This window comes from Scheffersomyces xylosifermentans (genome assembly GCF_036884685.1).
Source record: "Scheffersomyces xylosifermentans strain CBS 12540 chromosome Unknown RJT20scaffold_1, whole genome shotgun sequence".
In the NCBI taxonomy this organism is placed as follows: Eukaryota; Fungi; Ascomycota; class Pichiomycetes; order Serinales; family Debaryomycetaceae; genus Scheffersomyces; species Scheffersomyces xylosifermentans.
In genome coordinates this window covers 2,241,914-2,267,403 of record NW_027042939.1, presented here as the reverse complement: position 1 = coordinate 2,267,403, position 25,490 = coordinate 2,241,914, and the positions used below count along the sequence as shown (strand labels likewise).

General features: G+C 40.7%; 11 protein-coding genes across 11 annotated transcripts; 8 read left to right on the top strand and 3 right to left on the bottom strand. All coding sequences in view use genetic code 12, as the record gives it.

Moving 5' to 3' along the window:
• Positions 1–527: 527 nt before the first annotated feature.
• Positions 528–1,791, top strand: RJT20DRAFT_15378 (uncharacterized protein). The gene has a single exon (XM_064919087.1). It carries the CDS (start codon positions 605–607, stop codon positions 1,541–1,543), a length of 939 nt encoding a protein of 312 aa, XP_064777398.1. The 5' UTR covers positions 528–604; the 3' UTR covers positions 1,544–1,791.
• A 965-nt stretch (positions 1,792–2,756) lies between these two features.
• On the top strand, positions 2,757–4,290 carry TUB4 (gamma-tubulin; the record flags this gene model as incomplete). The annotated part of the gene is made up of 2 exons (XM_064918144.1): positions 2,757–2,764; positions 2,856–4,290. The coding sequence occupies 2 exons, from the start codon at positions 2,757–2,759 to the stop codon at positions 4,288–4,290; spliced, it is 1,443 nt and encodes a 480-aa protein (XP_064777397.1).
• A 1,280-nt stretch (positions 4,291–5,570) lies between these two features.
• ARO9 (aromatic-amino-acid:2-oxoglutarate transaminase) lies at positions 5,571–7,124 on the top strand (the record flags this gene model as incomplete). The annotated part of the gene is made up of 1 exon (XM_064921348.1): positions 5,571–7,124. One exon carries the CDS (start codon positions 5,571–5,573, stop codon positions 7,122–7,124), a length of 1,554 nt encoding a protein of 517 aa, XP_064777396.1.
• Positions 7,125–8,156: 1,032 nt separating this feature from the next.
• On the top strand, positions 8,157–9,325 carry GVP36 (Gvp36p). Its single transcript, XM_064916283.1, has one exon. It carries the CDS (start codon positions 8,235–8,237, stop codon positions 9,207–9,209), a length of 975 nt encoding a protein of 324 aa, XP_064777395.1. The 5' UTR covers positions 8,157–8,234; the 3' UTR covers positions 9,210–9,325.
• Positions 9,326–10,534, bottom strand: RJT20DRAFT_124567 (NAD(P)-dependent alcohol dehydrogenase). Its single transcript, XM_064916282.1, has one exon. It carries the CDS (start codon positions 10,483–10,485, stop codon positions 9,361–9,363), a length of 1,125 nt encoding a protein of 374 aa, XP_064777394.1. The 5' UTR covers positions 10,486–10,534; the 3' UTR covers positions 9,326–9,360.
• Positions 10,535–11,470: 936 nt separating this feature from the next.
• HOM3 (aspartate kinase) lies at positions 11,471–13,078 on the bottom strand (the record flags this gene model as incomplete). The annotated part of the gene is made up of 1 exon (XM_064918143.1): positions 11,471–13,078. The coding sequence occupies one exon, from the start codon at positions 13,076–13,078 to the stop codon at positions 11,471–11,473; it is 1,608 nt and encodes a 535-aa protein (XP_064777393.1).
• An 870-nt stretch (positions 13,079–13,948) lies between these two features.
• On the top strand, positions 13,949–15,942 carry OFD1 (oxidative DNA demethylase). Its single transcript, XM_064919082.1, has one exon. It carries the CDS (start codon positions 14,045–14,047, stop codon positions 15,914–15,916), a length of 1,872 nt encoding a protein of 623 aa, XP_064777392.1. The 5' UTR covers positions 13,949–14,044; the 3' UTR covers positions 15,917–15,942.
• A 1,600-nt stretch (positions 15,943–17,542) lies between these two features.
• Positions 17,543–18,764, top strand: CBR1 (Cbr1p). The gene is made up of 2 exons (XM_064919077.1): positions 17,543–18,587; positions 18,622–18,764. Exon 1 carries the CDS (start codon positions 17,646–17,648, stop codon positions 18,498–18,500), a length of 855 nt encoding a protein of 284 aa, XP_064777391.1. The 5' UTR covers positions 17,543–17,645; the 3' UTR covers positions 18,501–18,587; positions 18,622–18,764.
• Positions 18,765–19,231: 467 nt separating this feature from the next.
• RJT20DRAFT_15265 (uncharacterized protein) lies at positions 19,232–20,166 on the bottom strand. Its single transcript, XM_064919073.1, has one exon. The coding sequence runs from the start codon at positions 19,965–19,967 to the stop codon at positions 19,284–19,286; it is 684 nt and encodes a 227-aa protein (XP_064777390.1). The 5' UTR covers positions 19,968–20,166; the 3' UTR covers positions 19,232–19,283.
• A 1,040-nt stretch (positions 20,167–21,206) lies between these two features.
• RJT20DRAFT_143818 (uncharacterized protein) lies at positions 21,207–22,403 on the top strand (the record flags this gene model as incomplete). Its single annotated transcript, XM_064918685.1, has 1 exon — positions 21,207–22,403. The coding sequence occupies one exon, from the start codon at positions 21,207–21,209 to the stop codon at positions 22,401–22,403; it is 1,197 nt and encodes a 398-aa protein (XP_064777389.1).
• A 1,076-nt stretch (positions 22,404–23,479) lies between these two features.
• Positions 23,480–25,291, top strand: GAP5 (Gap5p; the record flags this gene model as incomplete). Its single annotated transcript, XM_064921336.1, has 1 exon — positions 23,480–25,291. The coding sequence occupies one exon, from the start codon at positions 23,480–23,482 to the stop codon at positions 25,289–25,291; it is 1,812 nt and encodes a 603-aa protein (XP_064777388.1).
• Positions 25,292–25,490: the final 199 nt, after the last annotated feature.

The following is a 25,490-nucleotide window of genomic DNA, read 5'->3' as shown; positions in this document are numbered from 1 at the left end:
GCTGAGCCTACTGAAGGTCTACCTCCATTATACAACTACGATTCCTTTGATTGTTATGAGGTGCCCCCATCTTTGGAGCAATAATTCGCCTTCCCTAACTATCTCCACATAGGCACACTAATTATAGGGCTTTTCACCACTTCATCCTCCAACAGATCTGGATCTTGCTGGCTCTACCAAATCCCCATCAAACTTCCCAATTAGGAAATTCTCACCTAACTAAAAAAACTTCGCTTCAATTTCGATCAAATATTTTTGTCTCAATTAAATTGCCTAAAAGGGTAATAGCATTTGCAACATCAGGTTCAGAGAGGTTGAGAGACGGTAGTAGGATCTTATAACATAACCTGTTTGGGAAGAAATAGTACATGTTCTCCACTAAGTACAAAAATCATCGACTACAATTTTCCTAATATGGACGATTGGATGCTGCAAATAGTGAACAGTGTAACGTCAGAAGATTATAAATATCGCCCTTAAGCCATAGCTTTTAGTCGAGTATTAGTCTTTTACTTTTTATCTCTTCATGGATTTGTACCAGTAAACCACAAGTTTTCAATCGTTTGTTCATCAAAGAAACCTAAAATCTAATAATATCATTATAATGAAGTTGTCCATTACCAGTGCCACCTTAGCGTTGGCCGTTGTTGGTTCAGTCACTGCTGCTCCTACCGTTGCAACCACCTCAGCATTGTCCAAGAGAGAAGTCGAAGACATCTCCGTGGCTATTGCTAACATCCAGCATTTCTCTGCTAAGAGACATACTTTCTCTCAACAAGAACTTGCTAAGAGAGAGAACCAAATTGTCACCGATGTCTTGACTGCCATCAAGAACACCAACTTGGCTCCTGGTATTATCCAATACTTCATCGATGATCCCACTTTATCTAACATTGCCATCAATGTTGTCAACTGGGCTATTAAAAACAATGTCATTGACCTTGACACCCTCTTGAAGTCCTTAAACGACTCTGGTTTAGCCGTTCAAGTTATCCAAGATTTGATTTCCGACTGTCAATTCTACGCCATGATTTTCTCTTTGGCAGCTGAAGTCATCGAAAACTTGTTTGAGAAGATCTCGGGAGGTTCATCCACTAAGAGAGAACTTGACTTGTTGTCACAACCCCAGACGGTTTCTTCTGATATCGTTGCAAGAGGACTCGTTCCACAAGATTTACTTACCAGTTTAATGGAATCCTTGAAGTCTTCTGGTTTGGCTTCTCAGGTCGTTGAAGCTTTAGTTGTTGACAAGCAATTCTACACCTTTGGTGCCGACTTGATCGAAAAGTTATTCGACTCTGGTGCTATTACCGTTACTGGTGTTGTTTCTGACCTTATTGATTCCGGTTTGATTCCATCTTTGATTAAAGCATTCCTTAACATCCAGACTTTGCAAACCGTCATTCAAACTGCATTGAAGGCTGCTTTCGGTAAGTGTGGTGACACCTTGTCCACCGGTACATTAACACAAACTACCGGTGGTTCAACCCCAACTGGTGGCAGCAGCACATGTAAGAGAAAGAGAAGAAGAAGAGCTTACTAAGCTTTTATCGGATTTAAAATACTTCTTGACAAAGATACCATACAAAAGCAAAATATTTAATGACTGACGTCAACCAATGCCACCACCTCAATTTCTTCCGTTAATTCCTCATTAAAAACATTCTAAAAGCGAGACTAAACTATTTGTTATTAACGTCTTGCAGATCTACCATAGCCATTTGTCCTATTATACCATTTATCAAGAGAAGGGAGTACCCTTTTGTACTGCTCTTCATTTCTATTCATCTTATTGCTCACCACTTAATTGCCGCAGGATAGGTTTAGAGTCCAATATGAACAGAAGTGGACAGAGTAGTCCATTATAACGGGTGCAAATTCTCCACATTATAGCGACTTTACTTACATTGAAAATTCAAACAAAAGTCATCTTTACAGTTTCGCAGCAACTGTCAAGGGTAAATGGCTTATGGGTAGACTGCACTTAATGTTGTCTTTATATCTCTTTTTACTCTTATTTGTTATGTACAATAAAATTATTAGATACGTCTGAATTGAAAAGTCGTGAGTCGTGTAGAACAGTCACCTGGATCTGGTGTAGTTTTAACTTTCTGACATCTCTTTCTAATGGTTGAAACTAATTGACATCTACTACATGTGGAATTGCTCTTATGTATGGGAGCATTAGTGTAATTCCGCCTATCTGCTTCTCTGTTCATGCGTATAAATACATATTTAGCAACGATTGCATACTATATACACTATATCGGTACATGGCCTCCCATTGATTTCTCTCAGTTATACCGATTTATAGCTAATTATACTCAATTATACCCAATTATACCCAATTGTACCCAATTATAACTCATTATAATTCATTATAAATAAATTAAAACTAAACCTGACCTAGGCGAGTTGTAATCAGCAATTAATGCACCTTCTCCCCTCCTTGGATAATTAGAGGCACTATACTGCAAGGAGAAATACTCCCTTACAAAATATCGCTCGCTGACAGAAAATCAAGAAACGTAATGCTACCATCTGAAGTCACGTGAACATTTCACTCAGACTTTGGTCCCTGCACAGAAATTGACCATCAAAACAAACTCGAACAGCGCGTCTCTCAATAATAAAGCGCTTACAGTACTGTTGTTACTTATATGAATTGTGTGTATAGACTAACAAAGACTCATCCAGATAGTTCAATACAAGATATCTGAGATACTGTATTCAGCAGGTTCAAAACCATACTAATAATGCCGGGGTAAGTATCATGGAAGCGGGATTGAATGGACATGTTATGTCCTAAATTAACCCAAAACAGTTATGAGTTGCAACAATACTAACTACCATAGTGAGACTATAACGTTACAAACGGGCCAGTGTGGAAATCAAGTGGGCCTACAATACTGGAAACAATTAGCAGGTGAACATGGAATAGGACCAGATGGAACTCCAGAGCCATTTCCAACAAATAACGGCTTAGGTTTCAGATCTGAATCGATACCAATTGAGACTAGTTCTACCAAATATAGAGATGATAGACCCGAGTTGTTCTTTACAGTCTCGGACCTGAATAAATACACTCCAAGATCAGTATTGATAGATTTGGAGCCATCTGTAATAGCCAAGTGTACTAGTTCCTTGCCGATGTATAATCCTCGAAATATACATTTGAGCGAGCAAGGAAATGGAGCTGCAAACAATTGGAAGCACGGCTACAATTACGGACTTCAAAACCAGGAAGAACTACTCAATTTAATAGATAGAGAGGCCGATAAGTGTGATAATTTGGCCAATTTCCAATTATTCCACAGTGTAGCTGGTGGAACAGGTGCTGGTGTAGGATCTCTTTTATTAGAGACATTGAGTGATCGCTATGGAACTAAGAAGTTGATAAATACATTTCTGATCTTTCCATCCAATGAGAAGACTTCTGATGTTGTGGTCCAGCCATATAATACCGTTCTTACGTTACAGAGGCTCATCGAATACAGTGATGCAACATTCATCTATCACAACGACGCATTAAATACTATCCAAAATCTTTTATTCAACTCTGCTCAATCCCACGGAAGTGTATCAGACGGATTTGATGGAGCCAATAAATTAATTGCATACGTACTGGCTAGTATATCCAATCCTTTAAGATTCCCTGGTTATATGTACAGTTCCATAGAGTCGATATTCTCTACTCTAGTACCGACGCCCGACTTGAAATTCCTTACAACTACGATTGCTCCATTCACATCCCAGGTATCGAAACACACATATTCCAATGAGTATGATACCATCCTTGAATTACTTAATGACAGATACAAAATGAATAGGGTAACAGAACCGGTCAAATACATTTCAGTCCTTAACTATTTAATTGGTAATAACCTTGACCAACTGGAAATTCGTAAGGGTACTATCAAAGCCCAGTCGCGTGTGGATTTTGTCCCTTGGACACCGTCGTCAATCCAACTAGTGCATGGTAAGAAATCCCCTTTTACTCAAGATGGATCTCCAACTCACCAAAAGAATTTGAGTGGTATTCAAATTTCAAATAACACCTCCATAGTGCAAGTTTTTGCAAAGATCTTAAAGCAATACGATCTTTTGGCTAAAAGAGAAGCGTACATTAATTCATACACTGAATCAAAGGATCGACTGGAAATCGTTAGGGTGATGGAGACTTTCAATCAATGTCGTGAAAGCGTTGCCAGCGTCATAGACGAATACAAGGCATGTCAGAGTACAAATTACTTAGAAGATGACATCTTGGGTGAGGATGAAGTTATGTAATGGGGTTGGAGAAAGTAAATACGGCTCCAGATTGCGTGTCCCCCTTTTTTTTTGAATGTTATGCCTCAGTACGATAATGTAATATAATTAGAATCATCAATAATGCATACACTTCAAAAAAAGAGTAGTATTTTTTCTTAGCACGATGAAAGTAACTACCCTTTCTTAATTACCAAGTTTGGTTCTAAAAATTGAGACCTCCATAATAGATAAGAGATTCTAACTTGATTTCGCTCCCGACTTTTAGCGTATACAATCACGTACCGAACCGAACTATAATACCGTTAATGGAAAGGTGCAACATCGACCACGTGACTACATTCAAATCAACTCGGCCGAATTGAGTTAAGTCCGATCAGAGTAAGAGATCCACCACAGTTTTTCCATAATCAACAGACTGATGCAACGAGCAATATAAATGTCATCACCAGGAGGAGGGGTTACAACTTCGAGGAGTAACCTCCAGCAGGTTTGAAAAATCCTATTGCTTCCAAGAAACACATGTATAACTAGCCATTGTAGGGAAATTCACTCCTCTTTCAGAACTTTCTACGGAGCCTCGCGGGATAAAGATAACGCCGATGATAAGAACTCTATGGATAACGCAGTTGGATAAGAGGTACTGGCAACGTAAGATATGGTAGCTTTTAGGCTATAAGCAAAATATATGAATTAGTTACTACCCCTTTAAGAAGGCTTAACACATTTACACATAAACACATAATAGGTAATCCCCCATTGTGTGCTAACCACTTGTAATAATCAATGCCGTCTCGCACGTTACTCACAACCTGTTGACTCCACCACCACAGCGCGCTTTTGATATAAGCGGAATTATCGACAGATAAGGAACGGCACAATATTGATCTCAAATTTATTACTAATCCATATTTTAGGTAGAAGTATATAAAGGTTGGGGTGGTAGGAAAGTCGGAGTGAATTGTTGATGTGAATTGATTGTTTCTCGAGGAATTTTTGTTTTCACCGACGGCATTATCTATTTTCACCCCCTTTGGTTGAAATTATTCATCTTTCTTATTGTTGGGAGACTATACGCGGAATATCTGCTCTTGCCAATAGTAAATTATTATTCAGTTACTGCAGCTGCTAAATTATTTCCTTGTTTCAACTGTCATTGGTACAGTTATTATTGAAACAGACATATTTTAGATAATTGGACTTTCACTATCTAGTTAGGAAACCCGTTCTAGTCTAACAAAACTATAAATATATTCAGGTCTCTATCGAAGCCATTAGGAAGTTGTCTTGAATATTTAATCATGTCCGAACCTTCCATAACTCACTTGATCTCCAAGAGAGCTGCCGCAAGAAAGACATTGCACTTCACCGATGGTCCAACCAATGACCCTCCAAAAGGTTTCAAGGCTCATCCAAATCCATTGCCATTGCACTGGGGTATGCCTAACAATGGTTTCTTTCCAATTGACTCAATCGACGTCAACTTGGTAGAATACCCATTCCAGAAGTCGTTATCTATTCCTGTAACCAATGCTTCTTTGGAGTCATTATCATTGACTGGTTCTCTGGAAGGAGGTCAAACTGTGACTCCTCCATTAGTGGGAGCCTCAACTAAAGCGAACTCAATTAGAATCACCAGACACTCAGACGACAAGAAGAAGATAATTGATATTGCCTCGGGATTGCAATACAGTCCAGTTAACGGTTTGGCTCCATTGGTACAATTCACAAGAGATTTCATCGAAAGAACTCACAAACCAGCATATGAAGATTGGGACACTATCATTACCGGTGGTGCCGGTGATGGTTTAAACAAGGCAGCAGAAATTCTTTTGGACCCTGAAGACGTTATTTTAATTGAAGAGTTCACCTTCACTCCATTCTTATTGAATGTCGAACATGCTGGTGGTATCCCCGTTCCAGTCAAGTTAGACATTTCTGAGGGAAGCAATGGTATAGATCTTGACTATTTGACTGACTTGTTGGAAAACTGGGAAGCTCTTAAGCCGGGCTTGAGAAGACCCAAAGCACTTTATACAATCGCAACTGGTCAGAACCCATCGGGCTTGACGCAATCTTTGGAATTCAGAAAGAAAATCTACAACTTGGCAGTTAAGTATGATTTTGCAATCATTGAAGATGATCCTTACGGCTACCTCACTTTGCCTCCATACCAAAAGCCACAGTCTTATTTGAAATTGGGCACTTTCTTGACCGTTGAAGAGTATCTCAAGAATCATTTAACTCCTTCATATTTGACTATTGACACCACAGCCAGAGTCATCAGAATCGAGACTTTCTCCAAATTGTTTGCTCCTGGTTTGAGGTTGGGATTCATTGTTGCTCACAAGAAAGCCATTGATGCGATTTCTAAATACGCAGCTCTTGTGACTAGATTCCCTTCTGGTACCTCACAATTGATTGTCAACAATGTCATTGAAAAGAAGTTTGGAGGCGTGGACGGCTGGTTGCAATGGATTTTGAAGATGAGAGTCACATACGCTCACAGAAGAGATGTCTTGTTGAATGCTATTTTTGAGTCGGAAGCGTATAAAAACAAGTATGTAGATGTCATTGACCCTCAAGCAGGTATGTTTGTATCGTTCATTGTGAACTTCCCTGAAGGAACTGACATTGAGGAGAAAATCGGATTATTGGTTTGGAAATTTGCCGAGTTCGGTGTCGGAGTCGTTCCAGGCATCAATATGGCGGTCGAGAAGAAATTCAGTCTTGATAGGGCCAACTTTTTCAGATTGACGTATGCCCCAGCCAATACCGATGAAGAGATTATTGAAGGAGGCAAGAGATTGACCGCCGCCGTGCAAGATTTCTTCGACAAAGGTTTAGAGTTTTAGAGAAAACATGTAAGAGTAGTTAGGTGAATCTAAAAAATTATCTTGGAAGTGAAGACACTCAATGTAGGCTGGAAACTTTATAGTATATAAAAAGCTGCCAATTTGCACCCACTTGATTATCAAAATAGTAAAAGTGACAAGACACAGAAGCGACAAATAAATGCGACAAAAAACCTAAGTTCCTAATTGGGCTAAAAAGAGTCTATGGAGTGGCACCATTTCTTAGTATTATTGTATTCAGGTCCTAGGTTTGGAATTGAACCAGGATTATAACTGCCGCAACATGTAGTTATCTCGTATAGTCTGTATTTTGCATTTCTTTCCTATCTAACGGTCATTTTAGACACTCTCATTATTTAAGTCACAATAACAGCTTAATCTACGTCATTGTGCATCCACTTGTAACCAGAGCTTTTTTTTCACAGAAGCAACGGTCTAGTAATGTAACGGGTATATATTGCATTTGCAATTGTAAAGAACTAGTAACCTCATAACCTCGTAGTGACGGCGGTCTCTTGTATGATACGCTACATATCTTGTAGAAGAACGCCCCAACCGCTTCTAACATTCCGCACTCTTACTATACGACACCTCTACCATACTACTATCTCCCACAGCCTCTCGGACTAGACTAAATAGCCATACTAATCAAAACAGCGCTCACAAACAGTTGTAATTCACAATTGCCTGTCACAGCCCAGACTCACGACCATTACTATTACACCACAGCGCCCTCGAGGAACACAATAATAGCGTACACTTCATAACCATCAGTTCTCAATAAACTACGGTAAACAGTATTACGTGGCGATATCATAGTCTCAAAGTATCACAGTGCCATAATACCATAGTATCACAATATCACGTATCGTATCACAGTATCACAGTATCACACTAACATCTGTTAGCTTGTCCCAAATACATGACTCTCGAAACACGCGCTACCAATCACCACATCCTAATTCACAAACTCGCACAAAACCAAAAGAAGCTCCTTGTCCTTTTGATTTTGTTTAGGCGGCAGTCACATTCAATACACCAGTTGTTCCTTCTTGTTGGTATCTGTAGGTTCGTTCTAGTCGTTCTAATCATCAATCAGAATCATTGAAAATGGCTTTCAACTTCTCCAATTTCACCAAGGATCTCAAGAGCTTCGGCGATAAGCTCACCACCGAATTCAACAATGAAATCCTCCCGCTTGCTCAAAGAACCAACAGAATCGTCCAAGAGAGAATCGGAAAGGTTAACGTCGATGACATCTCCCAATTACCTTCAGAATACCTCGAATTGGCTTCAAAGTGTAACCACATTGAACAGCTCTACAAGAATGTGCTTAAGATCACTCTGAACTACGAGAATGAGAGCTATGACTACCCTTCTAACGCCCAAGAGTCATTCACGGAATTCAGTAAGAACATTAGCAGCAGAGTATCCAGCTTATCTAAGGCTACTACTCCAGCTGAGGCACAGGCAGCTCTCATAAACCCAACTACCGGTGAGTACAAGCCTCCTAAGACATTGTACCATGCCTTGTCCAGAGCAACAGACGGTTCGATATTGACCTCCAGCAGCGAACCCAGCCAAGACCCTTTAATCAAAGGTTTGGACTTGTACTCATCTAACTTGAATAAGATTGCCAACGCACGTTTGGGTCAGGATCAATTGATCAAGTCTAAATTCAACAAGCCATTGACGACAACATTGCGCCTGTTAATTTCTCAAAGCAACAATATTCAAAGAAAAGTTGACCAGAAGCGTATTGATTACGACTTGGCTCGTGCTAACTTGGCCGGATGTACCAATCCAGCTAAAGAACCACAATTTAGAGTGGCAATGGAGAATGCTGAAGACGAATTTGCTAACACTGTTGAAGACGCTATCAACATCATGCAGAATGTGTTAGAGAACGCAAAACCGCTTGAAGAATTCTTGGAGTTGATCCGTGCACAATTGGCTTACCACAAGTTGGCAGCAGAGTTGTTGGGCGGTATGGTAGGTGAATTTGAAGCGTTGCTCGAGGAGAACAATAAGTTGTCAGCAGGCGGCCACAGTAGTAGTAGAGAGTCTGGTGACTTTGATATTTAGTAGCAGAGAATGAGAATCAGCTTACAATATAGGTATTTATTTCTTATTTTTTCGTGCCTTAAGGGCTTATGTACTGGTATTGGAGTTCTTAATATATATCTAAAATAAACCAGACATGCCACCAGTAAGTGAAATGTCTTTACCAACTGATTTAGTACATAAGAATTGGTTTGATGACATTACCATTCTTCATGTCATCTACAGCTTTCTGAAAATCTTCAATTTTGTAGAATTTTTGCAAGTCTTCAACTGGGAATTGTCCTTTAGAATGCCATTCGATCATCTTAGGAATGAATTTTTGGGGATGAGCGTCACCCTCCGTACTTCCAATCAACTTCTTGCCTCCAGTCATAAATGCAAGCGAAGGGACTTCAATGGTTTCTGTAAATGAAGCAACTCCAACGTACACAATTTTACCACGATTGTTGGCATTGTTAATAGCATTTTGAACGAATCTAGACCCTCCAATACATTCAAAGGAGAGATCGGCGCCATGGCCAGTGATCTCTACGATTTGATCGTGAACCTCTTCGTCTGTTCCTGCCTTGATGGTATGGGTACAACCCAATTTTTTGGCTAATTCGAACTTCCTTTCGTTAGTATCAACTCCAATAATAGGGTTGCATCCAGCAATTTTTGCAGCCATTATACCAGCGAATCCAACACCTCCAAGGCCATAAACAACACAGCTTTCTCCAGCCTTAGCATCTCCTGAGTAGTAAATGGAACCAGCGCCAGTCTGGAATCCACATCCCAATGGACCAAACTTTGCAAGGTCCTCCTTTTTAATGTTCAAGCTTTTGACATTGACAACACTGGTGTCATTAACCACAGCCCTTTTAGCAAACGACGATTGACCAAAGAACTTACCTCCAACTTTTTCACCGTCTAAAGTGTACGTCACGTCTGTATCAGTGCCTAATAGGTTCTTCTGAATAAAATCGTAGCAGTATCCTGGGTAGCCTGCTTTGCATTGGGAGCATTCATCGCAGTACGTGAACGAAAGAATCACAGGATCTCCAACTTCAACAGAAGTGACCTTTGAACCAACTTTGGCAACGTAACCAGTGCCTTCATGTCCCAATATTCTTGGGAATGTGTCTGGATCTCCTACTCCCATGAAGATATCGGAATGACAGAGACCCACGGAATGCATATCCACAAGAACCTCATGATCCTTGAGATCCTCTCTTACCTTAATACCCGACTTATACTTCCAATTGATATTCTTTCCGTCTGCGGAATTGTATGCTATGATTGCGGAGGTGGTAGACATTAAGTAGTTTTACTTTATCGAATTATCGAATTATAGAATTATAGAATTTTAGCACTGATTTTGCCTAATACATACCTCACGCATATATAAATATATACATATGAAAATACGGTGTGGGGGGATTTTCTGTCAAAACCTACGATTCCGTCCTAATGCTCTACACTATACCAGTCAGAACGGAACAGATCCTACAGATCCGATCTCCTGATTTTCCATATCAATTAGGGGCACCCAATGTTGCATGGACGTCACCAGGCTCTCTGTAGATCTTATGCCCGAACATATAATGTCGGTGCACCGATCGGATGTTTGCAGCTTTTTGCAACTAGAGTAGGTTGAAACGCTGGTAATATCCGGTTCCCCTACATTTCAAGCGATTTCCTTGGAAATGAGCACGATGCGTCAACAGAACGGGTCTAGAGACTTGAGGGTGATGTAGCCATGGTTGTGTATGGCTGTTGCTGGGTTGGGCTTAGTGTAAACTGTTGAGTGTGTGCTCTCTGAATGAGATCTCTAAATGGGTTCTCTAAATGGGGTCTTTGAATGGGTTATTTAAATGGGTGCAAAATAAGAGAAACAATGCGAAGTTGAGGCGTAGCGATTAGGAGTTATCATAATGAGTTCACTATTTTGAATGATATTACGTTCTTTTTTTTTTTCATTTAAGGTTAAATGTAGACGAAATCAGTGAATTGAGCACCCCAAGAGCTGTTGGATGTCTCTACATTCAAAAAATCTTGTAGTTACACCAAGATACAAGAGATGAACCTCGAGTTGTGGAAGCGGCGCTTCGGATAAAGAAATGAGATCTCCATTGATGTGCTGGTAACTGGAGCTCGGAACGAAGAACCATTGGTTAATGATTCAAAAATATCTCGAGCTTCTACAATGCCAATGGCAACTTAGTAAGTCTATTAAGGATTTATTATTGTCTTCTTCTATCTACCATTGCTCGGATTTTTAAATAGGACATATGCAGCGAGGTTTAAGCGAATTTAAGAGCCTCCAATCTCAAATCTAAAGCGCTTTCAACATGGTCATCGAATCCGAAAGTTCCTTCCAACAACTTGGCATGAATGGATTGTAAGGCTCTGATCGTGTCTTTGTCATTAATGACGGCAGAAATATTGATTTCATTGGCACCCTGAGAGATCATCTCAATATTGATTCTGTTATCAGCCAACACCTTGAACATATTGCCTGCGATGCCAATGAAATTTACCATTTGTTTTCCAACCAATGAGATGATGGTCATCTTTCTAGTGACATCCACCGTACCCATCTTTCTCAATTCTAACAAGGCATGCTTCAAATGTGGTTCCTGGTCTGGTTGGATCTGGAGGGCCATAGAAACATGAACTTCCGAGGTCGAGATTAAGTCTACCACCAACTTCAAGTTGTCTAAGGTAGCAAAGATTTGAGCCAAAAAGCCATGTGACAACGTCTTCTTGTTTGAGTGTATGTTAATAACCACAATGTCCTGCTTGGCAGTAATGGCAGTAGCAGATCTTTTCTTGTGGCTAGCGATATAGCTATTTGACAATGTCTCATAAGCAGCAGGTGGATGTGGTGGAGTGTCTTCGCCTCTTCTTCCTAAGTTATCAGGGAAAATGATGGTACCATTACCGTTAGGGTTCTCGACATTTTTTATTCTGATTGGGATCTTGGCCTTGATGACTTGCTCCATGGTGAAAGGGTGAATGACCTCAGATCCATAATAAGTTAATTCAGCTGCTTCTTCTGGGGTGACACTGTCTAATAATCTAGCGTTTGGCACTTTTCTAGGATCAGCTGTGAAGATACCATCAACTTCTTTCCAAACCTGCAATTCGTCGGCTTGGATTCCAACAGCGACTAACGCAGCACACAAGTCGGTGTATCCTCTACCAACTCCATTGAGCAATCCTCCAGGGACTACACCGAAGTAACCGGTCAATACAGGGACTACGTCATCGGCCAACTTGACTACTCTTCTACCCAATTCTTCGGATAAGAACTTATAGAAAGCATCGTCGAAGCCATCGTGGAAGTCGTAATCAATAGGGATGACATCCGAAAGGTCGATGTACTCAGCATTCAATCCACGATCATTCATGGATGCTGTCATAAATAAACATGAGAGTTTCTCTCCAACAGACATAACAGAGTCAAGAGATCTTGGACTAATTTCTCCAATAACTTGACAGGCTCTCAACAACTCCTGTGCTCTCTTAAGTTCAGCTTTGGTATCATTTATCAACTTCTCCTGAATCTGTTTGTCTGAAATAGAATCTTTAGCATTTTGGATATGATCCTCTTCAATGATATCAAGGACTGATTGGAAATCACCGTTGTCTGCGGCCAAGTCTGCAGACTTCAACAAGCGAGATGTGGTACCTTCGCTCTTAGTATTTGAAGATCTAGCAGAAGATACTACAGCAACTCTATTTGCCTTTGAGTACACCTTTACTATATCATCAACGATATTGCGGGAAAACTTACCAACAGAAGTACCACCGAACTTCTGGACAACCCATCCCTTAGCTTTGGGAGTAAGTTTGAGGTCTAGTATAGAATTATACGACCTTGCGGATAATGGAGGTGAAACTGACATGATTTAATGTTCGTTCCAGTGAGTTTGAAGCTATTTGAAGCGATATTGAACAACTATTAAGGTGCTGCTTTCAACTGAAAAATTCAAAACTATAGATTATGAGGTCCGGGGCCTGTGAAAAATGGGTACTGTCGATAGATGGTGCCCGAAGAACTATGTACAAGTTTCTTAGGTTTTAGGGTTACTTTTCAGGGACTCAATAAAAGGCTCACAAGTCTAATTAGTTGCAAATGTACTATTCTATGTAAATATATAACACCTTAAGGTCGATCTGTCCAAACCGATTTTTCACTCCGTATGAGTCAATTTCAGGGAACATTCGCTGTCCGGTACCGGCACGTGATATGAGTCAAAGCGATGTGTTGTTGTTATCTACAGGAGAGTAACGGAGAATGGAGGAATGGTGGAAAAGAAAAGGTTTGTAGGACACAGTGGGTCTATTGGTTCAGACGGGAACGAGTACTTTGCAATAAAGTTTTGGTGACGCGAGATGTGTTTTAATCACTTATAGCGATTTTTCAGTAGAGATAATTTGGGACCCCCCTTGGTAATTATATACTCCGTTTAAAGGATACTCCGCGCTAGTAATACTACCACAAAGTGAGCCGAAGCGAGCCTATATCCACCTAAAATACCGGCGCGGTGGATGGACGTCTCTATAGTCCTTTTTGTGGAAGATAGACGTTCTGTCCCTGTACTGCCTGTTTGATTGAGTCTCGTCACAATTTAAGTCACTTCTGGTTGCCAAAGACCATATTATTGGTACTGCAGGTACAATATATGGTTGCGACGAGATGAGTATCACCTGACAACTGGGCCGGCATACGGAACAGTGAATAATGGTGCTACTATTCTTTTGCTTAGCATTACTAGATATGTCTTGTATTGTCTTCGTATATTTAAGTGGTTGAGAGAAAGGTATAGGCTTAATCATATTTCCGTCCACACGAGATCAAAATCCACTCAATGTCCAAAAGAACAAACGAATCCGAGTCGGGGAAACCGCACGGTAGTAAGAAACTCAATACTACCTTCACAAAAGAAGACATTAATGGCTTCTTCAACCAGAAGATATGGGATGAAAATTTTCAGAATGAAATGACCAAAGAGATCGCTGCTAGCCAACCATACAGATGGGGTACCATTCGTGAACTCATGGATGATACGTTGCTAAGAAACGTCCGTAGCGAAGTGTTGAGTGAGATCGCGTTTACCAAGAAAGAGACTGACATCTATAAAGTTTTTCAATCTGGTGACTTAGCAAATTTATCGGGTTTGGACTGGGACGATCTCTCAAGATTACCATCATTGTTCAAGCTCCGTGCAGCCATATACTCAGAAGAATTCAGAGATGTAGTATCAAAGATCACCGGTTGTGGAAAATTAAGTGGAGTAAAGACGGATATGTCCATTAATACTTACACTAAAGGATGCCATTTGCTTACTCATGACGACGTCATTGGATCCAGACGAGTGAGTTTTATTTTATATTTGCCGGATCCAGATAGAACTTGGAAAGCTCAGTATGGAGGAGGATTGAGATTATTCCCAGCAATTGTCCCCAATGTCCCAGAAACGGACTTCCATTCTAAATTAGTACCCCAATTCAACCAAATTGCATTTTTTACCGTCCAGCCGGGTTTGTCTTTCCACGACGTAGAAGAGGTAAGAGTAGACAAGCAGAGATTATCTATTCAGGGGTGGTTTCATATTCCTCAACCTGGCGAGCCAGGTTTTGTTCCCGGCGAACAGGAGGAAACTGAATCCAGATCCACCTTACAGCAATTGCAGAGCAAAGAGTTGCAAGAATACGATTTCCCAAAGCCATTCAGAACAGACATTCCTGTTGAAGAGTTGAAGTTATATGAAACCGAATTTTCGACATTGACTTCTGACGAAGTCGAGTACTTAAAGCACTTCCTTAATCCTATTTTTTTGCAGCCATCGAATATCCAACAATTGAACAAAATTTTCATGGAGGAAAATGTTGTTGAAATTAATGAGATATTGAACGATGATTATGCTGAATCCTTGAGATCTTTGATTAGGGAAACGGAATTGAATACTGCTGCGCCTCAAACTTCTAAATTGATCCAGCATCCCTGGAAGTGTGCCATACCTCCACACAAGCAAAGATTCATGTATATTGATGGTAAAACTCCTTTTGAGGGTACTGAGAAGGGAATCAAATTTGTTAACCAAATCGGTCCCCAAGAAGCTCCTAGCTTTGGTCTTTTGAAATCAGAGAATGGGGCTGACAACAAATTGATTGAATTAGCGTCTTTCTTGAGATCTGTGGTCTTCAAAAAATGGTTGAAGTTGCTTACAAGTTTGATAGTAACAAGTGATCAAGTCTTGGTTAGAAGATTCCGTCCTGGACATGATTTCATTCTAGCTACAACAACCGAAAAATCACTCGCTCGTGGGGATGAAGAGTTGAATGTTTTGCTTGAAGCCACTTTGAATTTGACCCCAACCGCCATTAACCCTAAGAATTGGGAATCTGGTGAATTCGGAGGCTACGAATTATGTATGGCATTACAGGGAAAGAATGGAGAGGACGGAGAGGATTTCGAAGAAGATGACGATCCAGCTGTCTATCGTGCCAATGATCCTAATGATGATAGTGTCCTCTACACTAGCCAATGTAAGTGGAACTCTCTCACCTTAATTTTGAGAGATCCTTCGGTATTAAAGTTCGTTAAATACGTCAGTATCAACGCCAAGGGCTCCAGATGGGATATTAGTGCTCAATGGAATGTGAAGGATGGAGGTGCAGTGGACGAGGACGACTTAGCCGATGGAGAGGACAGTAAAACCGAAGACATAGAGGATTAGTGTAAGCGTACCGACAGTAGATAATGATTAATGTAAAGTTAGCAGATTGTGATTAGATCAAGTAAAAAGTACATAGGAATAGATATATGGCGCTCATGCTTTTTTTCATTGGAAGTGTAAGTCGGATGTGAAGTAAATATGAATCAACGGAAGGAGCTACCTTCTTAGCTCAATGTTATGACTTAATTCACTTCATAAATGTTGTTGTAGTAAGTTGATGCAAAAAGGAAAGACATGTTTTTTGCAGTTAATGGATGTTCTGGGAATTCTTTCCCAAAGTAGTAATTCCATGCATTGCTGCTTAACTCCAGTCTTTTGCAACACCGTAATGGAGGCTCGCTGCGGATGTGAAAGTTACTAGCAGAATTGAAGAGACTATAAACTAACAGACACATTGATAGACTTCAACTCTTACTTAGCGTTGCATATCCGCTCTCTTCGAATTGACTGCAAAATTACAATCTTATAATTCACTCCAATGCACGGAGTAAACTCTAACAGCAAGAATCACGCCGTAACTGGCACTAAAAGAGGCCAAATCTCAGGCCCAGAATTCAATTTAATTAGTGATATACATAATTTTTTTGGCACTCAGGGGAATGGATTTTTATCTTTTCCTAACTCGGCCATCTCTCCATTTCTACTTCTACTACTACTACTACTACTACTACTACTACTACTACTACTACTACTACTACTTCACATGGTTCCGGGCATCCGTTTTCTGGTTCGATCCCCACTCACTTATCATATGCTAATCAATACCATCAGTGCACCTGCATTGACGCTTTTTTCAGAGGATACTTTTACTCGATCCAGATAACAATAGGCAACACTGTGCAATATACAAGCACCATTCACTAGGGACCTAAGAAAAGGAGCACCTACAACTACTACAACGAGAAGAACAACGAGAACGACAAGCGAGAACACAGAAAGTCTCCACAATACGAGTAACGTTACACACGGCAACGCCCTAGACAATTCTCCGGGTTACTATAACCGTATCGTTAAACCCCCTCCCCTATGGGAAAAACTAGCCCCACTTAGAGATTTCTTAAGAGACTGGAACGAATTTGGTGTACATCAGATGCTACTTTTACCCGTTTTTTCTCGGGGTCTCCGTTTGTCTCATGTCTGGTTGTCTATCCATTAGTCTCTCCATTAGTCTCTCCATTCTTTTGCATTCTCTCAATTCTCCCCATTCCTTCCATCCCTTCATTCTCTCCCGTTGACTTCTGTGTCTCGCTCTTAACAACTGGGTTCGTCTCCTGTCTCAAGTCCCATGGTCTCACCTCTACCATTTCCCTCACTTCTAACCTCTCACCTCGCACCAGCCTCACATATCACGTCCCACTCCTCACGTCTCACCTCTCCCTTCTCCCTTCTCACTTCTCACTTTTTACACTGTACTGTACTGTACTGTACTGTACTATACTTTTTTTTAGGATATTATACTTGGACGTGGGTTTGGACACACTCGCACTGTTCTCTGTTTCTGTTTCTTGTTTCGGTTGGGTAACCCATCGATCTGAACGTATATATAAACGAGTCGGAAGTCGATTTTTCACGCTGGAGATATTTTTATGGTACGACAGCCAGGAACGAATAGTAACCATCCCAACAATTGTTTCTTTATCGTCGAGGTCCGGTCCATATAGACATTTAGACACCCAGTTACCGCCACCACAAGCGATCCCTAGAAACAAGAAACTGCCTTATAACCAACATGTCCGACACTGAAACCAACCCTTTGTTCGTGTTCGCTACCGTCGCCGTTATCATCTCATCGTTTGTGATCTTGTACTTCTTTAGACAAAGTCAGAACAACGGCCCAGTTTTGAAGCCAGACGTATTCCAAAAGTTCCCTCTTATCGAGAAGAAGAGAGTGTCCCACAACGCCAGTGTGTACCGTTTTGGTCTTCCTAAGTCTACCGACAGATTGGGCTTGCCAATTGGCCAGCACATTTCCATCGGTGCTACCATTAACGGTAAAGAAGTGGTTAGATCCTACACTCCTATCTCCACCGATGATGAATTGGGATACTTCGACTTATTGATCAAGACCTACGAGGCTGGTAACATCTCCAAGCATGTCGACACCAAGAAAGTTGGGGAGCACGTTGAATTCAGAGGTCCAAAGGGTTTTTTCACCTACACTCCAAACATGGTCAAAAGCTTCGGTATGATTGCTGGTGGTACTGGTATTGCTCCAATGTACCAAATCATCACCGCTATTCTCAGAAACCCAGATGATAAAACCAAGGTTCATTTAGTTTACGCTAACGTCACTGACAGCGACATTTTGTTGAAGGACGAGTTGGACAAGTGGGCTAAGGAGCACCCAGACAGATTCAAGGTTCACTACGTCTTGAACGAGGCACCAGAAGGTTGGACTGGATCCGTTGGTTTTGTTACCCCAGAGATTATCGACACCCACTTGCCAAAGGCTTCTGATGACACTAACTTGTTATTGTGTGGCCCACCACCAATGATCAGTGCCATGAAGAAGGCTGCTGTTGATTTGGGTTACAAAAAGGCCAAGCCAGTTTCCAAGTTGGGAGACCAAATCTTTGTTTTCTAAGCTCATTTGGCTGATGAAAGAGGAAGGAGTGAATAACGTGTTTCGATTCGAAGAGTTATGGCATTTAGCAAGTTGAATACCCAGTGCATTGAAGAGTATCGAACCACACAGTTCATTCCACATTTCTACACTATGTATAGTTACTAGATAGAATAATACTATATGCCTAGTATTGATACAATGCAAATACAAGCACAATTATTTATTGAATATAGAGTAGGGGTTCTCTAGTCCCCCAGAGGATGAACTTTGGGGTGTCCTGAATTATTGTATCTAAAAGTATAAAAGTATCTACAGGTGGATCTAGGTACAGATTCTTCTTCATACTGTAAACATATTATCTGCCAACTAACAGTAATTTCCACCCTCATCCCCATCTCTTAGATCTTCCGTGAATCACAATTATTATGAAACCAATAACAACGTTGTCGTATACTAACACCTACCCTCCTATCCATGCCCAGCGGTTTCAGTACTCTGTATTATCTGCAAAATGACACTACAAATTGCCTATTTAGGATTTCCACGGCGAAGTGAAAGATTGTGTTGCGGTAAAGGTGTCTTATTCCTCTTGGCTCCGAACAATCTTACGGTAGTAAATTTCTCTTGTTCCATGGTAGCTGCAAAATGTCTCTTTGCAACATGTGTGGTGTGGTCTGGCAAAAGAAGAAGCAGCTGATGAGGTTAAGGGGGTTTATAAATTTCCGTTTCTGAAGGAGATACTAAATGTAGTTATTGGTAAACAATTGGGGGGCTAAATTGGATTGAATAAGCATTTTATTGTCATATTTCACGACCAAAGCTGTAGGCTCCGTTGTCGTTGCACATATTTGCTCGGAATGCTTCATTAAAACCAATCAGAACATATGCCTCGAAATCGCTTTCGGTTGTTTTATTAACACACCATTCACCTCCAAGTGTGCTGTATTTTTCAAGACACTCCTCTATAGCATGGGTAAGGAGAGAAAGTTGTCTTGATTCGTCACAGCCTTGTCCATTGTTGTCTTTTATTTGAATAAGAAAGTAAGGGCTGCTGATTTCATTTATCACTAATGTTCGTCGTGTACTACATGGACGCCAACAATAACCAAATAAGTACGCAATTTTACCCCCTATTTTATTAATAAACAGATTGAACGGCTGTTCGTCCCGTACTTCTTGGATCTTCAATTCTCCAAGTACCAGCAGCTTATTATGTGCCTCCAATATAAGAATCGACTCATTTGCCGATGATTCGAACCGAGCTTCCCTAGAGTTATTTTTCATATATATATGGTCTTCATGTGAAGCATCGTTTGGTGCGCTTATAAAACCATTGTCGAGGTTACTATGTGATGAGGTGTATTCCTCGTGTATACCCGATACTACGTCAGAGGTTATCGTGAGGATTTTCTGGTCATCGTGGAGCGCCAAAACCACGACAGTTAAAAGTTGAAGGTATAAGCACAAGACCAAGTCGACTCGCATGTTGCGATGGGCATCTCTATCGTATGACGATATCTACTCCTATCAACTCGTATAGAATTGACATAAAATATAATTCGAATTAAGAATACGATACGGAGCTACTCCAGGCTTAGGGCCGTGCCGTCTTCTCGCGTGTGACCAAAATACTGCGACAGTGGCATTTCCAGCCACGCCGGACGATTGATAGCGAGATTTTATTCCGAGCGGATAATAGGACAACTACCTCCACCATACATGGTTCGAAGTGCTAAGTGATCTCGGCAATTGATTCCCTGTGGTTATTGATTATATATGTTAACGATTTCTGTAGTTCCAGGCCATGTAATATGAGACCAATTGTGTACTTTGAAGAATGGCATTCTCTCTTTGTATTTCCATACAATCGCTCGGTGTGTAAATGACGCTAGTCAAAAGCCGATGCTCGCTGACGCTCTCTGCCGATTCGTGCTATCAATATTATTTCACACAGCACATCTCTGTCACTGTCAGCATTTGTCGCACCGCACTCTTCCAGCCCCCCTATTCTCTATTCTCTCGTTCCCTGCGTCTTTTTTCTTCTCCGACACTCGCTTCACAGCACTTACAGCATAAATAGCACTAACAAGTAGCACTCACACATGTCGCAGCATCACGTTTCCAGCATCTCACGTGCAGAACTGCAAAAGCAATTCCATGATCAACCCCATGGTTTCCGGCCATTACTAAAAGCGGTACTTTGTGCTGTAAACTATTTTAGAGTATATAAACATAGGAGTGTCCGGATGAAGATTTTATAGTTGCTTCCGATTTAGTACTTGGGATTAACTTTTGTATTACCATACTTCAGCATATACTTATTACACTTGTTATACACCTTAGAACAGTTCGGCTGAGCGTTTCATCACTGTGACTTGCTGCGGAGATCATAATTTAGAAAGTTAGCCGCTGTATTGATAGAGAACAACGTCTACATCTCATCACAGCAAACTCCAATAGAAAGTGAAGACCAAACGCCAAGAATCACCATTAGTTGTATTTCAGCATACGACAGACGTCACATAAACAAAGCAGAATCAACTTGAAAATAGTGTCATTGCTAGGTATCCCCTTACTTCATTACTCATCATGCAGCATATATTGTACTGGCTATCAATACTAGCCATTACTGCTTCATCAGCTTCTGCGACCGCCATACCACCGGCCTTCGAAGCCAACCTAGATAATATCCTTATCGCAACAATCCAGGATCCAGAAAGAGAAATGAAAATAGAGAATATCTTGCGTTCTCCTACCCATTTTAAGAACTTGCCTCCCATTATAAGTCTACCAAAGAAGAACCAGAAGACCCTCATGGATGGTGAAATCCCTCATTATGTAATAGATTATGCTCCTTTGGTACATTTGTACAGCGAAGAAAGATATTTACCTTACGACATAAAGAAGTTCGTCACTAACTTTCATGTGGAGTATGAGAACGGTACCACCGTTCCTGGCACTGAAGACATGGACATCAAGAAGTTAGGAAAGTTACCTGATGAAAGAGAACTTTTCCTTACTTCTGATACAGACTTTGATGCCGATCCAGAGTGGATTACTGGATTGAAGAACAAACCTAACTTAATCAACGGTGAAATCAAGGATGCTCCTGCAACATTGATCGTTGTTGACAAGGGAAATGGTTGGGTTGATGCCTACTGGTTTTACTTCTATTCGTTTAACCTAGGACCTTTCGTAATGGGTTCTGGTCCATATGGTAACCACGTCGGTGACTGGGAACACTCCTTAGTTAGATTCTATAACGGGCAACCAGTAATTGTGTGGATTTCCGCCCATGGAGGAGGCGGAGCATACTACTACCATAACTTGGAGAAATACTCGCTCCAACCTACACATCCGATCATTTTCAGTGCCAGGGGTACACATGCAAACTACGTTAGTGTTGGACAACACCCGCATGACTTACCTTACGGTATCTTATCCGATTTCACAGACAGAGGTCCATTGTGGAATCCAACAAAGAACTACCTTGGCTACACATTTGATGGAAAGAATATTTACCATGCTCAGAACAATACTAATGCTAAGCACGTTGGTAGAGAAAAAGAATATGGTAATTGGTTGTCTTTTACCGGCCATTGGGGTGACAAACAACTTCCTGACAACGACCCAAGACAAAGATACTTCTTTATCGGGGGATACAAGTATATAAGTGGTCCTCGTGGCCCATTAATGAAGAACTTGCTCAGATTAAAACCATGTGAAAGACATAAGTGGTGGAACTTCTGGGCTGGTTGCAACGTAAGAGAAAACATCAAATGGGGTATCGGAATAGAATCCGAGGGATACAATTGCGGAAATATGTTCGTTGGCATCAAGCCAAAATGGTTAAGAAGAACATTACAAAGAGTAACATTTGGCGGAGGTCTTTGTTACATTGTGGATTTGATTTATGGTTAGCATTCTTTTTTCATTACTATTTTACCATTACCTTTAATTTTTCTATTTTCACTTCATACTAATACCTTTTTAATGACTAGAGTATTCATTTAAGTTTAATGCTAACATCAGTTTAATATTCTTAAAACGTGTACTGAGACGTAGTAGAAAGTCAACTTTTCCCTAAAGTAGTAGAAATCAAACGTGGCCCACTTAGGTTGCAACAGGGGAGATCAAGATAAACAAAAAGAGGGGGAAGAACTCAGATTTGAGAAATGTCCCTGAAATGCAAACCATTGCCTGGTTGGTAAGTCAACGGGAGAGTAATGTTGGAATGCATAGACCGTACTGTCATTCAAGGAACGTGGTTTTAAGCGCTTTACTCTACTCAAAAATGGCTAATTCTAAATAAAAGAGATTCCAAAGCTTACCTAACATTTCATTAATTTTCGTATATATATAAATCCAAGAAAGGAATATATATAATCCGTTTCCCTTCATCCTTCGTGCTGAAAGGTATTTCTTGTTTAGCCCAGCATAGAAAATCTCTTAGCAGAGACGAGAAAATTTTTTATGTACTACCGCCAGGAACGAAGTGAGCATAATAAACCGGTAGAGAGCTAATGTACAGAAATACTTCACTTTAAATGACCAGTGAGTCTATTATCCCTTCGGAGAAGGGCATGATGACTCCACAAATCCCATCGCCAATTCCAAATCTCTCTAGATATACGAGTATTCTCGCTCCAAACCGTATTTCCAGCAAAAAGAAACTATAGCATCTGTACGAAAGCTATTACGATGACCTATACTAGGTTGTTGACTCTCTACCTCTTCAGGCAATACAAGTCACCTGACTCGCTGACTCGGCTCGCTGCAAAAATTGCAGCCAAACGGCCGATGAGGTGCATAATGCCGTTCTTTTCACGGTATGAGGTGAGGAAAAACCGTGCAGATTATGAGTCTTTGCAATGGGAGCTTAGAAGGTAGAATTGGGATACAAAAGCAATGTAGTACTTGTAGAAAAGTGGGATGGTAAAATTTAAGTTTTTAAATTATCTATTGTAGCTTCTCCTTTATCGCTAGTTGGCTCCAAAATGCTTCCTAAACAGTCTAACTCTGTATATTCAGACAGTGTCCCAGTCACTAGAACCCACAGTCAAGGGTCTAGTGACAGCAGACTAATTCTTGAATCATCGTCTCCATATGACGACAAGGACACTCACAGTCACGGAAAATGGCAGTCCTTTAAGGATTCATTCAAGCCTGCTATTGATACTGAGGTGTTTTCCAAGAAGAAGTTGTTTGAAGACGATGATGAGGCTCATATGACCGACATCCAGAGAATCAATGTTAATACATCGAAATCCCACCTCAAAAGAAAATTGAAGAACAGACATTTACAAATGATTGCAATTGCTTCTTCTATTGGACTGGGTTTACTCATTGGTACTGGATCTGCTTTAAGCACTGGTGGCCCGGGAGGTATTCTTATTGCATGGGCATTGATGGGCGCATCTATTCTTTGCACTATCCAAGCCATGGCCGAATTAGCTGTCACATTCCCTATTAGTGGATCTTTTAACGTATATGCTAGTAGATTTATTGACCCTAGTGTTGGTTTCTCGGTCGCTTGGAATTACTTCTTCCAATTCTTGGTCTTGTTGCCTTTGGAATTGGTTGCGGGCTCAATCACAATGAAATACTGGAACACCTCCATTAACGCTGATGTTTGGGTTCTCATCTTTTACATTGTGGTTGCATCTATTAACTTCTTTGGTGTCAGAGCATATGGAGAAGCGGAATTTGTTTTCTCGACTTTGAAAGTTTTGGCAGTTATTGGTTTCATCATAGTGTCTATTGTGTTGGCTGCTGGTGGAGGTCCAACTGGACACCACTACGGTGCCACTTACTGGCACAACCCGGGTCCATTTGCCAATGGATTCAAAGGTGTAGTCAGTGTCTTCGTTACGGCCGCCTTCAGTTTTGGTGGAACTGAATTGGTCGGGCTCACAGCGGCAGAAGCAGATCAACCAAGAAAGTCCCTACCAAAAGCTACTAAGCAAGTCTTTTGGAGAATCTTGATGTTCTACATGGTTTCCTTAACCTTGATCACCTTCTTGGTTCCTTACGACTCTCCTAGATTATTAGGAGCTAGTTCAGTTGATGTTACTGCTTCTCCGTTCGTTATTGCCATTCACAATGGTGGAATTAGTGGATTACCATCAGTGATGAATGCTGTCATTCTTGTCTCGGTCATTTCTGTCGGTTCATCTTCAGTCTACGCAACATCTAGAACATTGACTGCTTTGTCAGAACAAGGATTAGCTCCTAAGATTTGCGGTTACGTGGACAGAGCTGGTAGACCTTTGGTGGCTATTATGATTACAAACATATTTGGATTATTGAGTTTTATTGCTGCCAGTGGAAAACAAGCTGAAGTTTTTAATTGGTTATTGTCAATTTCTGCTTTGAGTTCGATCTTCACTTGGTTATCTATCTGTCTTGCCCATATTAGATTCAGAAAAGCATTGAAGCTTCAAGGTAGAACCACGGATGAATTGGCGTTCACATCTCAAACGGGTGTTATTGGATCATGGTTCGGTGTTTTATTAAACACTTTGGTCATTATTGCACAATTCTGGTTGTCCTTATTCCCATTGGGCGAGGCTCCAAATGCTCAGAGTTTCTTCCAGAGTTACCTTGGGTTTGTTATTTTGATTATTTTCTACTTTGGCCATAAGATCTGGAGAAAGAACTGGATCTTATTCATCAGAGCCAGGGAAATCGATATCGACTCTGGAAGAAGAGAGGCTGATATCGAGGCATTGAAGCAAGAATTGGAAGAGGAAAGAGCCATTTTGCGTTCGAAGCCTTTGTACTACAGAATATATCAATTCTGGTGTTAGACGTAGTATGAAACAGTGTATAATAGGGTATATAAAAAGGGTCTGTACGAAGAGTTGAGTAGTACAGATATTTGAATTAATTGAACTGACATTAAACATTTTGAAGATGACGCCTTAAGAAATGTAATTTCATAGTAGCACAGTTAAAGTAAAAAAGCAGCACAAGTACAGTATAGCGAGATAGGCAATAGCATGTATT